Source organism: Myxine glutinosa, chromosome 1 (assembly GCF_964187855.1).
Source record: "Myxine glutinosa chromosome 1, kmMyxGlut1.1, whole genome shotgun sequence".
NCBI lineage: Eukaryota > Metazoa > Chordata > Myxini > Myxiniformes > Myxinidae > Myxine > Myxine glutinosa.
This window is the reverse complement of record NC_136261.1, coordinates 252,954,560-252,968,273: the sequence shown is the minus strand read 5'-3', so window position 1 is coordinate 252,968,273 and position 13,714 is coordinate 252,954,560. Positions and strand designations below refer to the sequence as shown.

Genomic DNA, 13,714 nt, shown 5'->3' with positions numbered 1-13,714 from the left:
AACCGCTAAGCCAACAGTTAGATATATACAACAACAACAACAACAACAACAACATGCATTTTAAGGCCATTTTCCCTGCTAGAGCGGGGGTTAGCCTTGCGGTCCCCATGACAATCTTCTCTATTTTGCCCTATTTTCTGCATCTCTCATTGTTAACCCCCTTGCCCACATTTCTTCTTCCACCATCTTTAGCCAAGTCTTTCTCGGTCTTCCCCGTCCTCCACTTCCTTCTACATTCATTTCCATCACTCTTCTCAACCAGTCACTTTCATCCTTCCTCAACACATGACCAAACCATCTCAACCTGTTCCTCTTCACAGCATCAATCACAGGCTCTATTCCCATCATCTTTCGCAATTCATCATTTGTCTTCCTCTCTCTCAACAATACTCCGCACATCCACCGAACCATTCGCATTTCCACCCTGTCCAGCCTTCGTTGCTGCTCTTCATTCATTACCCATGTCTCATAACACTTCTCACACATGCAGCATACACCTTTCCCTTCAGCTTCAACGACACTCCCCTCCTCATCAGCACGCCACTCAGTTCCCAAAACTTCTTCCATGCACATCTCACTCTAGCAACCGTTGCCGTGTCTGATCCACCTTCTCCATTCAGCATGTCTCCGAGGTAGCAAAATGTTCTCACACCTTCCAGCTTCACGCCATCTCCAAGATCCAACTCAACATTTCCTCCATCTGCAGCTCCCTCTGTGCACACCTTACATTTGAATGTAGCTGCCACACTGGTTAATGACCCTCTCAGACCACTACATTTTTGATGAACCCACTCAGCGCACATTGTACATTGAATGGAGTTCACTTTGACACCCTTCCTGCACACAGCACATGGCCACTTCCCAGTTCTTTCCACCTCACCACATGCTTTACCACTTGCCATCACCTTCGTCTTTCCGATATTCACCTTCAGACCTTTTGTCTCCATACATTCCTTCCACTTGTTCATCTTTTTCTTCAGTCCATCCATACTTTCCGCAATCAACACCAGATCATCTGCATACAACAACTCCCATGGTAAACCCTCCTTTACGTTCTGAGCCAGCACCTCCATCACAGCTACAAATGGTAGTGGACTTAGTACCGACCCCTGATGCACTCCCACCTTCACCTCAAACTCACCACTGTTCCCGTCCTTCGTCCTTACAGCTGTGCGCGCTCTTTTGTACATTGCCATCACTACTCTGATCAACCATTCCTCCACTTCTAACTTCCTCAATGCCCATGTCAATACTTCGCGTGGAACCCTATCGAATGCTTTCTCCAGATCAACAAACCCAAGAAACAATTTCTTCCTCTTCTCCATGTACTTCTCCTGCAACTGCCTCACAATAAAGAGCGCGTCTGTCGTTCCTCTTCCTGGCATAAATCCAAACTGCATTTCGTCGATCTTCACCTTCTTCCTTATCCTCCTCTCCAACACCCTTTCCAATACCTTCATTCCATGCTCCAATAACTTTATCGCTCGGTACGAGCCACACTCCAGAGGGTCACCTTTCCCCTTGTATACAGGGATGAGGGTACTCAGTTCCCAATCCACCGGAATGTGGCCTTCTTTCACCACCAGATTACAGATCTCTGTCATTCTCTTCACACCCCAACTTCCTGCTGCCTTCAACATATCTCCCACAACTCCCGTCGGCCCTCCCACTTTTCTACTGTTCATTGCTTTTATCGCTTCCTCAACTTCCTCCTCAGTTATCTTCTCTGCCGGTCCTAAAACTGGGTTACTCTCTATGTTGCCATCCCATTCATACTCTGTATTCAACAGCATTTCCATATATATTTTCCATCTTCCTTTAATTCCATCTGGGTCCACAACAATTTGTCCCACTTCATCCTTCAAGCAACTCACCCCCATCACATCACACCTCTCTTTCGCTATCTGCTTTGCAATCCTGAATACCGCTCTCTGACCCTCTTCCGAATCCAAGCGTTCTCCGAACATTTTCCTACATGCCTCCTGCGCCTTTGCTACCTCTTTCTTTGCAGCCTTCTTGGCTGCCTTATAACTTTCATGCTCTGCTTTTTCTGCTCCCGTACCCTTCGCCTTCTGCCACTCCTTGAACTTCTTCCTCTTCTAGTCAATCCTCTTTCCAACTTCATCATCCCACCACCATGTTTCCGAGTGCCTCGGTGGTCCTTTTGTCCATCCACATACCTCACCAACGGCTCCCAACAGACTATCTTTCATTGACATCCAACCACGTTCAAGCTCAACCACATCATCCTCTATCCGACTCAGCCTCTCTTTTAATGCCTCCCTTACTGTCACCTCTTTCAACCTCCACACCTTCATTCTCGGTTGGTACTTCACCCGCCGAGCTCTCCTCGCACCTTTCACCCTTATGTCGCAGACAACCAAGTGGTGCTGTGAAACAGCCTCCTCCCCCGGGATCACCTTTGTGTCCCGGAGGTGCCCCCTATCTCACCTATGCACCATCAGGTAGTCAACGGTTGTCGTCGACCCACCTGACGTGTATGTAACAAGCTTATTATTTCCTTTCTGGAACGAGTGTTACAAATCAACAAATCAGCTCCACCAGCAAACTCCAAAATCCTTTCACCTTCTCCATTTCTCACACCATATCCGTAACCCCCATGAACTCCCTCAAAACCGTCCTTACTCCTTCCCACATGTCCATTTAGGTCTCCTCCTACCACAACAACTTCCTCATCTTTCACGTTTTCCATCAGCTTCTCTATCGCACACCAGAACTTGTCCTTCTCTTCATCGCTCCGACCAACCTGCGGAGCATATCCCGAGATGACGTTCACCAAGAGCTTTCCAATCATCATTTTCACCATCATCAACCTATCACTAACTCTAGTCACACTCACCACACTGTCTACAAACTCCTCAGAAAACAGGACACCAACACCATTCACGCACTCCGGGCACCCTTGCCACACAAACTTGTATTTCTGTCCCTTCCTACCCTTCACCATTCTCACACCACTTCCCTTCCATCTCGTCTCTTGCACACAACATATGTCCACTCTTCTTCTGACCAAAGCTTCCACCACTTCTCCTGATCTCCCTGCCATGTGCTGTTTTTGTCTTTCCCTCGCGGTCCCCATGTACTGTCTTTCCCTCGCGGTCCCCATGTACTGTCTTTCCCTCGCGGTCCCCATGTACTGTCTTTGTCTTTCCCTCGCGGTCCCCATGTGCTGTCTTTGTCTTTCCCTCGTGGTCCCCATGTACTGTCTTTGTCTTTCCCTCGTGGTCCCCATGTGCTGTCTTTGTCTTTCCCTCGTGGTCCCCATGTACTGTCTTTGTCTTTCCCTCGCGGTCCCCATGTACTGTCTTTGTCTTTCCCTCGTGGTCCCCATGTACTGTCTTTGTCTTTCCCTCGCCGTCCCCATGTGCTGTTTTTGTCTTTCCCTCGCGGTCCCCATGTGCTGTCTTTGTCTTTCCCTCGCGGTCCCCATGTGCTGTCTTTGTCTTTCCCTCGCGGTCCCCATGTGCTGTTTTTGTCTTTCCCTCGCGGTCCCCATGTACTGTCTTTCCCTCGCGGTCCCCATGTACTGTCTTTGTCTTTCCCTCGCGGTCCCCATGTACTGTCTTTGTCTTTCCCTCGCGGTCCCTATGTGCTGTCTTTGTCTTTCCCTCGCGGTCCCCATGTGCTGTTTTTGTCTTTCCCTCGCGGTCCCCATGTACTGTCTTTCCCTCGCGGTCCCCATGTACTGTCTTTGTCTTTCCCTCGCGGTCCCCATGTGCTGTTTTTGTCTTTCCCTCGCGGTCCCCATGTACTGTCTTTGTCTTTCCCTCGCGGTCCCTATGTGCTGTCTTTGTCTTTCCCTCGCGGTCCCCATGTGCTGTCTTTGTCTTTCCCTCGTGGTCCCCATGTACTGTCTTTGTCTTTCCCTCGCGGTCCCCATGTGCTGTCTTTGTCTTTCCCTCGTGGTCCCCGTGTACTGTCTTTGTCTTTCCCTCGCGGTCCCCATGTGCTGTTTTTGTCTTTCCCTCGCGGTCCCCATGTACTGTCTTTGTCTTTCCCTCGTGGTCCCCATGTACTGTCTTTGTCTTTCCCTCGCGGTCCCCATGTGCTGTTTTTGTCTTTCCCTCGCGGTCCCCATGTGCTGTTTTTGTCTTTCCCTCGCGGTCCCCATGTACTGTCTTTCCCTCGCGGTCCCCATGTACTGTCTTTGTCTTTCCCTCGCGGTCCCCATGTGCTGTTTTTGTCTTTCCCTCGCGGTCCCCATGTACTGTCTTTCCCTCGCGGTCCCCATGTGCTGTTTTTGTCTTTCCCTCGCGGTCCCCATGTACTGTCTTTGTCTTTCCCTCGCGGTCCCTATGTGCTGTCTTTGTCTTTCCCTCGCGGTCCCCATGTGCTGTTTTTGTCTTTCCCTCGCGGTCCCCATGTACTGTCTTTCCCTCGCGGTCCCCATGTGCTGTTTTTGTCTTTCCCTCGCGGTCCCTATGTGCTGTCTTTGTCTTTCCCTCGCGGTCCCCATGTGCTGTTTTTGTCTTTCCCTCGCGGTCCCCATGTACTGTCTTTGTCTTTCCCTCGCGGTCCCCATGTACTGTCTTTGTCTTTCCCTCGCGGTTGTCAGCTCTTTCACGAGCCTCGATTCAGTATAGAAAAAAAAAAAAAAAAAAAATTGTCCCTACATTCCACGTCCCAAACCTCAGAAACCGATCTCCACTTCGGGCTGTACCCTACCCATATGTAGTTGTAATTGTCATGGTTCTCTTTTTGAGGCAATGTTTTTATGGCCGGATGCCCTTCCTGACGCCAACCCTCTTTGTCGCCTCTTACGACACGCAGGGATACGGTGTACCTATTCTAACTAGGGTACACACCGGGGAAATATAGTGTTGGGATTATGTATTCCTAATGATGAATTCATCTGTACAATGTTGAAATACATGTTAATAGGATTTAGGAAATCTTGTAACATGTTAAAGATATGTCTATATAAATGTTTTACTTGAGTAAGGAAAATACATTGGCGCCAGAATGTCTGACATTACGAATGGTGTCTGGTAATCTGCATGTCCTATTGATCTAATCTGCATTTCAGACAATACCAACTATTTGCAAAGGCTTGCACGCCCTCTATGTCTCCTCTAGAGGTCAAATTGATCATTGTTAACTTTTTGAAAGTTAATTAACTTGAAATGCATTATTGTGTTACAATCTGCATATCTTTCCTTGCAAACATGCGGTGAAACAGACTTCCATTGTATCAAGTAACTTGCTGCCATCAGGATCAGGCAGCAATGCAAATATCCCTTCCCCCTGTTTGAGGATATGAAGGTATATAAGGACTGATTCTTGAGACTATAAGTCGGAGCGAGCTATGATGTCGGGCAGGCAACGTGACTGTCTCTCCTATCAATGATGTGCACATTATGATAGCTTGCGCTGTAAATAGATTATTTTTTAATAAAAACGATTCAATGAACCTTTGAGCCAGTCTTTGGGGAATAAGACCCCTGATTTCCTTCCACACCTCAGTTTCCATGGTGGTGCCTGGTCTCTGTCTGTCTGTCTGTCTGTCTGGGCTGGATTACTCTTCTTGGTGTGTGTGTGTGTGTGTGTGTGTGTGTGTGTGTGTGTGTGTGTGTGTGTGTGTGTGTGTGTGTGTGTGTGTGTGTGTGTGTGTGTGTGTGTGTGTGTGTGTTAGTTAGTTATATATAACTTTTTACGATTTGAGCTTTTGTCATGAAATTTTCAGTAAACTTTTATTGTGAGACCATGGAGAAAGCTAATTAATAATTGGTTCATATGGTCAAAGGTCATGGTCACATACAATCGTCAAGTTTCATTTGATTGACTTCAAATTTTAACATAATTTGCATATTGGATCACTGAATTGGTTCACCAATCAAAAGGTAAAAGCAAATTCCTTATGAGGTCCAAAGTTGAAGGTGCAAGCGTCGTTTATGATATGACAACTTGTTTGTTTCGCTCTGTCTTGGCCATAACGCTTTTTACCATTTAAGCTTTTGTCACCAAGTTTCCTTGTTGTTATTTGTTGAAATCTGCCTTTTTTTGTGTTTTTTGGGGGTCCTCATCGATTCCTTTATATAAAATTTCGAAGTTTATCTTTCTTGGGGGAATTTTATAATTGGATCATATGGTCAAAGGTCAGGGTCACATACAATCGTTGACTTTGTCACGTGGACCAAGACCACCAAATAGGGACAAAAACGGACAAAAATAGGGCCAGGGAACATCCCTTATTTTTATGATTTAGCCTCCCCATTCCTTGAGTCACTGAGCAATCACGTCCGTCCCCCGCTGCAAGACATCCTACCGGATCCCGCATTCTGAGCTGCGTCAAGCGAGTACTGCATCAAGGAAATCCCAGGATATGTGTTATCTTTGGCTGAGCTTACCAATGGTCCACATAATGCTGGGAACTCTAATGGTACCATACCATGACCAATCGCTATCTTTAACAGATTATACCAGAGCCCCCAGATGAAACTGTCGGATGAAGTCAGGTTTATATTTGTATTATAGAAGAATGGCACATCTATACACAAGCAGTGAACAACAACAATCCCAATTACTCGACATTCGCACCCACAGAACAGATCACATATACACGACCGGTCAAAAGTTTTAGAACACCTCAATTTTACCAGTTTTTATTGAAATTTATGCAGTTTAATGTCCAGTGTGTTGTAAAAAGTCAAATCCACAACATTGTCCTCAAGGTAGGTTTAATTCAAATTCGATCTCTGGCAACACCTGTAAAATATAATCAAGCCATGTATCAGGATTACATAATCATGGAGAAGCCCAGCAATTATCAATCAATACAAGCAAGCCTGGAACATCTAGATATACGCACCATTCGAGTATACGCTGTCACACAGATTATATGTCACAGGAATGATTCGGAGCGATGAGTGTCCGAGTTCTTATAGACGCCTCTCAGTGGTTGGAGAGAGCATCACACCTGGGTTCAACTTAGATACAATTTCATTACACAGTGAATAACCTGAAATGGTACAAAGTTAAGCAGTAAACTGCGCGAGGTTAAAATAAAAAGTTTAGGTCAGCAAAAACGGGAAAATAATGTAAATTGTACAGTTATATTGTAAAAAAAAGGCCTTCTTCAGGGAACAAATAATGGGTTAGCAACTTACAGCTGTTCTGCAGCAATGTAAGTAAATTGAGCCTTGAAAATTGATGCAAACAATTCCTGCAGGTGTCCCAACCTCTGCTGATTACTTGATTACAAACCTCCTATCTGTATAAAAGCAGTATTGGAACAGACTGTTATTACACCCTCTGAAGCATTATTTGGACAATATTGCACTGCAGGAAGTAGTATATTGGAAACTGGAGGAAACTCTGTCAGGAAGAGGTCTGGCAGACCCAAAGCCACAACAGAATCAGAAGACAAGTTTCTGAGAGTCAACAGCTTGCATAATACGCGGCTCACAGCACAACAGCTTCAAGCACAGCTTAACACTGGTCGAAGTAAGCAAGTCTCAGTTTCAACTGTGAAGAGAAGACTTCGAGCTGCAGGTTTGACAGGTCGAGTGGCAGTAAGAAAGCCATTGCTAAGATGGCAAAATAAGAAAAAGAGGCTGGCCTGTGCCATGAAGCACCGCCAGTAGATTACTGAAGACTGGAAGAAGGTCTTATGGACCGATGAATCAAAATTTGAAATCTTTGGTTCATCACGCAGGGTTTTTGTACGCCGTCGAGTAGGCGAAAGGATGGTTCCTCAGTGTGTGACACCAACTGTCAAACATGGAGGAGGAAGCGTGATGGTTTGGGGCTCTTTTGCTGGATCCAGAGTCGGCAACTTGCACAGAGTGACTGGCACCCTGAACCAAAAGGGCTACCACAGCATTTTGCAGCACCATGCAATACCCTCTGGTATATGCCTAGTTGGTCAGGGGTTCATCCCACAGCAAGACAATGACCCTAAACACACCTCCAGGCTATGTCAAACCTACCTTCGAGGAAAATAACAAGACGGTAGGCTTCACATCATGGAATGGCCAGCACAGTCTCCAGACTTAAACCCCATCGAGCTGGTTTGGGATGAACTGGACAGAAGGATGTAAGCAAAGCAACCTACAAGTGCAACACATTTGTGGGAACTCCTGCAACAGTGTTGGGAAGAACTTCTTGAACAATATTTGATTTCCTTTATAGAAAGAATGCTACGAGTGTGTTCGGCAGTTATATCTGCAAAAGGTGGCTACTTTGCCGAGTCAAAATGTTAAATTAAATTTTGTTAAACAAAATGATTCTATGATTTCTTTTTTATTGTTTATTTGTTCTATGCTTAACTTCAGAGTACATTGAGACATTAAACTGCATCAATTTCATAAAAACTGGAAAAATTGAGGTGTTCTAAAACTTTTGAATGGTAGTGTATACTTATATATACTTATATATAGTCACATAACTAAATATGTTATGGGCCCACATTTGCTTGACAGACAGACAGAGAATGAGCGAGAGAGACTATTGGGGGATAGGACGTCTCCCCCTGACCTGGTCTGATGGACTCTGAAGAGCCCGGCATGTCCTTTTAGGAGGTTGCACAAGCTTGGAGCCTCACAGTTCCTGGAGGGGAGAGTGGTCTTGGTCCACGTGACTGCGGTGAACAGTTTGACACCCAGTCTTTAATGTTTGATACTCAGTTGTTTGGCGCTATTGTCCAACAGCTGCGAGGTTCGTGCCAGCTCCACCCAGGGCACTGAGATAGCGATTGGTACCCCAGCATTTTCAGAATTCCCGCGTTGGGCCTGTGCAGCACGGCACAGCACACCAAGCATGCCCAGTTCAGCAGTCAGCACAGCAATCAGGGTGTGGAGATGACTTGCAATTTTTTCATGCACATGTGGAATAGTGCAAGTGATTTAACCACTGATCTGTTTGCCTGAGATAGGAGTATTGATACCATATTTCCTTCCTGGAGGGAGCGGGTATTATTACTGCCTATAAATCCAGATATCTAGATATTGTTGTTTTTAGAGGAAATATCGAAGTTATGCTGTCTTGCTATGATATTTTTCAATGAAATTGTGCATTTATCCAGCAGTGAATGATCTCAACTTGGAGAGGAGACCAGCTTTCCCAATGAATATCCCTGTTCTGGATCTTGAAGAGGAAAAACGAAATATTCTGGTTGCAGCGCAAGCTGATGTGGATCAGGAATCGCAGCTAAGAGCTGAGGACCTGGCATTGGCACGGAGCTTGGCCTTGATAAAGGGGGAAGATCCCGAGAAAGGTCTTGCAAAGCTCCCTCTGCCCTGGCTATGGCACACATACACTCAATACAGGGTGTTTCAAAAAGATTGATACAACTTTGACTTCCTGCCATTTCTTTGTTTTTTTACCTATACCGTTTTCCTTTTCAGGCTTTGGTGGTGTTATTGTGGTATTTGTTCCCTGGGATTTCTATCTCCGTAGCTCAACTATGCCATTGGCAGTGGAGCAGAAGACAAAAGTGGTAGCTCTTTGGTATGGGACTAAATCAACAACCACATTTTCCGGGGGGGGGGGGGGCAGAACCACCTGTGGAGATCATTAGGTAACTGAAAGGGGCTAAGGCCACATGGGGAATGCTAGGGCCTTACTGGTTTGAGAACGACAACAGCAGGACTGAAGATCAACGGTGAGCGCTACCGGGCGGTGTTCCAGAAGTTCCATAATGATGTAGCCCAAAAGGTCACCCCAAACCAGCTCAACATGACCTGGTTTATGCAGGATAGTGCACCCCCGCATACAGCTGGTGACACCATCACTTTCCTGCAGCAGCTCTTCAGAAACCGCTTCGTTTCCCTGGGTACGGCTCTGTCTAAGTCAACCGCCCTGCCACACTGGATGATCTGAAGCAGGAGGTGTCAGACTATCTCCAGGCAGTGCATGAGACCTACAGGAAAGTTGTACAGAACTTTGGAGTCAGGATCAATGCCTGTGTGAACCACGGAGGGGTACACATCGAGAATGTCAATTACAAGGATTTTGCGTAAATGCCAATTTCAGACCTTGGCCTCTCACTAACTCCAGCAATGACTTAATGTGATGGAAAATACCATGTCATAAGCTTTCAATAAATGTTTGGTTCACGTTCCTGAGGTTTCTGTTTCTTTGTAAATAAACATTTAAAGTTGTATCACTCTTTTTGAAACATCCTGTAAATGTAAAGTTGAAATGTTAGAATGTGCTGGCATGTATCCAAACGGTTTAAAATAATTTTTTTCTGAAAATTATTATATTTGGTAAAAATACAACCTACTTCTTTTTAATGACTAAACTGATCCATTTATAGTTTTGTGCTATCAAAATGTCAAGTTGTAGAGGTTCATTTTTTGCATTCATTCATCTGTATAGAGCATGTGACTGCTGGTTCACATCCTGTCTGGGGGCACCACTGTGCAGTTTCCCTTATAGGATCAGGGCAGATATTTAGAATTGGGGTACTGGCACACAATGGCTTGCTTTTTTCAAAAAGGTACGTAGGATTTGTAACATCGACACGTGAATGCCAGAAAATGGAACCGCCAGCTTCACATAGGGACAGCAATAGTTATTGACATAACGTACTTCCCAGAAAGCAGGAATAATACATTTGTAGTCAGGCCTGCAGTTCAACCCAGACTAGATGTCTTAAAGCCTAAGAGACTCTTGGCTCTGGTTTTAGTGCTGCAAGAAATTTCTTGCACATGTCTGGCATCATAGTTGCTCAGTATTTCTTCATGATCCTGTTGACAGTTGTAAACTGGGAACACAATGAAGAGTTGAGTGAGGAAGAGAATGACGATGTTGCAGTGAATCAACTCATGAAACAGGTTTGCAAGATGCAAAAAATATTTTGTTTGTTTGTTCCTCTTGTTGAGATTTTTCTGAAATGTCTTGAATGTACTGATTCCCTCTTCTAGTTCGTTGATGAAGCTGCATTGGACGAGAGGTCTGGCATTGCGGAAAGACCGTGTATGGAGCGCAAAGGATCACAGAATGAAGAGGTGGTAGGATTTCCAATGCCATTTTAATTAGCTTGTACAACTCAACTTTTGGTTTGAATTTATTAAGTATTGTTGCTTGAATAATGAGCTTTGTACATTTAATCAGACTGAGTTTTATTACCTGCGCCACCAAAAGTGGATGGAGGTTATGTTTTCGCCCCTGTTTGTGTGTCTGTCTGTTTTTCTGACTGCAATCAGGATATCTCAAAAAGTTATGGTTGGATTCGGACGAAACTTGGTGGATATGTTTTACATGTGATAAGGACTAATTGATTCGATTTTGGTTCAGGTCCAGAATAATCCAGATATCCAGATATAGAATCCGGATCCGGCCTATCAGTGGGATACAAAATATAAATTGTTCCGTGATGGAGGTTTGCGCTCTACCGAGTGCCCTCCTAGTTTGTGTTGTTGTTGTTTTTTTGTTCTTTGTTTTACTAATAACTAGACTCTTAAAATCGATGAATGCATTTTCCTGTTGTAGATTTGATTTGTATTTGGTGATTATGCTTTGTGCTGCTCCAGACCAGGCCAAGACAAATGACATCAGGAAAGTTTGGATGGAGCACAGAACAGGAACCACAGGAGGAAGAAGAGGAAGAATTACCCTGGTGCTGTATTTGTAATGAGAATGCATCACTCCGGTGCCATGGCTGTGACGGCGATCTTTACTGCAATCGATGTTTTCGGTAAGACCTTCCTTTCCATCAGGTTTCTGTTTATATGTTCATTGTATAGACATATAGCACATTAACGAATAATAGTTTCTTGTATAATACCATAGTCCAATGGTCAGGAAAAATGGCAGGAATGGAGAACCATTCCATAATTTGTTTTATTGGGAATACAATATTACATCACCCCAATTGAAAGGAATTGCCTTCAACATAGCAATAGGAGAGTAGGAGTACACTTGGAGGAATGATAGTAAGGGGAGGAGAAGATACAGGGGAGGGGGGGGGGGGGTTGGAGAAGCTGAATACAAGCTCAAACACACCAAATACGTACATGGCTGGAAGGACCGGAAGGGAAAACCAGGAATGGAAAAGCGATGAAACAAATAAACAGAAAGGTAGATTGAGGGATAGGAATATATATGAATGAATGATCGTTTTAAGGCCATTTTCCCCGCTAGAGCGGGGGCTAGCCTTGTGGGCCCCATGACAATCATGGTTCTCTGTTTGAGGCAATGTTTTTATGGCCGGATGCCCTTCCTGACGCCATCCATTAGTCGCCTCATACGATGCGCAGGGATACGGTGTATCTATTCTAAACCGGGGTACACACCGGGATCATTCATCCCAGCAAGCTGGTACTCAATTTGCCGACCTCGGAAGGATGACAGGCTGAGTCAACCCCCCTGGTGTTAATTTAGCGATCGACCGGGATTCGAACCCAGGATCCTAGGATCCCAAGCCGGCACCCTAACCGCTAAGCCAACACCAGGCTTAAATTGAGGGATAGGAGAGAAAACATAATAACCTGGAAAGGAAGGGGTGGGCTTAGGGAAGGTTAATGTGGGTAGAAAAGATAATGAGTATGAATGGGGATACAGGATCGACTAGCTCTGTTCATGGCAGTCCCAATAATCATGTGCCTGTACAATCATCAATAGATCTGTTTTATTATGAAAGTATACAACACTATCCGAGGAATATTTCCTTTTCACATTTTCAAAACGGGGATCATGCAGACATTGCATATACAGCACCTGAAAGCAGAAACCCCCCTCATACTAGGGGAATTTTATCTGCAATTTTAAAGTGTGCACCTGGTATTGCTCCACCCAAGTAGATTCTACACGATCTTGTGGCACACATTCAGTCAACAATCCGATACAATTTCCACCCTAGAACATTTAAACTAAGGAATTAAAATGCAAGGCAAAATGAGTACGGTACGTTTTTCAATAGACACACACACGTTTAACATTTTATTTATTTTTTACTGCAATTTACCACAAAGTTTAAATGTATTGTGGTTAATTTTGTTTTGTTGTTTGTTTTTTTACAGGGAAGGCCACGACAAATTCGACAGAGAAGAACATTCCACTGAAGCTTACAAACCCAAGAGACGGCGAGTTCCGTGAATTGAACTTGGCTGGGTAGAACTTACAGAAAAATTACAAATATCGACGAAACAAACAGCAATCTGCATTGATCCGGTGGTGCTGTTCATAACTCGTTGATGTACTTTAAAACATTGTACATTATAATTTCCTGGTTTGAACCTGCAAAGAAGGTTTCACATGGCTTCATGTATTTATTTATATATGCGGGAATGAAGTTATTGAAATATGATTATACCAGTCTCTTACACATTTGTCATGTCTTATATGCTGGGCTGGATATGATTGGGGTCTTGGTTTTTTGTTTCCTCAATGAGTAACAATTTGGTTTCATGTTGTGTGATGGTGAATTTTTATTCATGACATTGAGGTGGAAATCTTGCAGGTTATTTATTTTAACCATAAATGGTTGAATTGCTGGGGTTTCTGGCAGAATGGCCTTGAGGAATGCACACTCGTCTCTACGTTGTTTAGCCTGGGTTCGAATCCTAACCCAGCTATAAAGTGTTCCACAGGCAGGGAAATTCATCAATGTGTATGCTTTCCCTCGGATGGACGTTAAACTGAGCATCCTGTCTGCCGGCATTAGTTAGTGGACGTTAAAGATCTCACGGTGTACTTTGTGAGGAGTAGAAGAGTAGGCGAACTATCGCCTATCCGAACTACCGAACTA

General features: G+C 44.5%; 1 protein-coding gene across 6 annotated transcripts in view; it reads left to right on the top strand.

Moving 5' to 3' along the window:
- Positions 1 to 13,289, top strand: part of ZFYVE19 (zinc finger FYVE-type containing 19) — a 31,115-nt gene extending 17,826 nt beyond the window's left edge. Inside the window, exons 7-11 of one of the 6 annotated variants that reach the window (XM_068130125.2) lie at positions 9,044 to 9,235; positions 10,723 to 10,799; positions 10,890 to 10,976; positions 11,499 to 11,662; positions 12,987 to 13,289. In XM_068130125.2, the coding sequence (XP_067986226.2) occupies positions 9,044 to 9,235; positions 10,723 to 10,799; positions 10,890 to 10,976; positions 11,499 to 11,662; positions 12,987 to 13,062 (596 nt within the window). In that variant the 3' untranslated portion in view covers positions 13,063 to 13,289. Of the gene's footprint in view, positions 1 to 9,043; positions 9,236 to 9,365; positions 10,081 to 10,722; positions 10,800 to 10,889; positions 10,977 to 11,498; positions 11,663 to 12,986 lie in introns of those variants that run through there. The other 5 variants (XM_078786031.1, XM_068130144.2, XM_068130136.2 and 2 more) reach the window with 5 other exon arrangements.
- Positions 13,290 to 13,714: the final 425 nt, after the last annotated feature.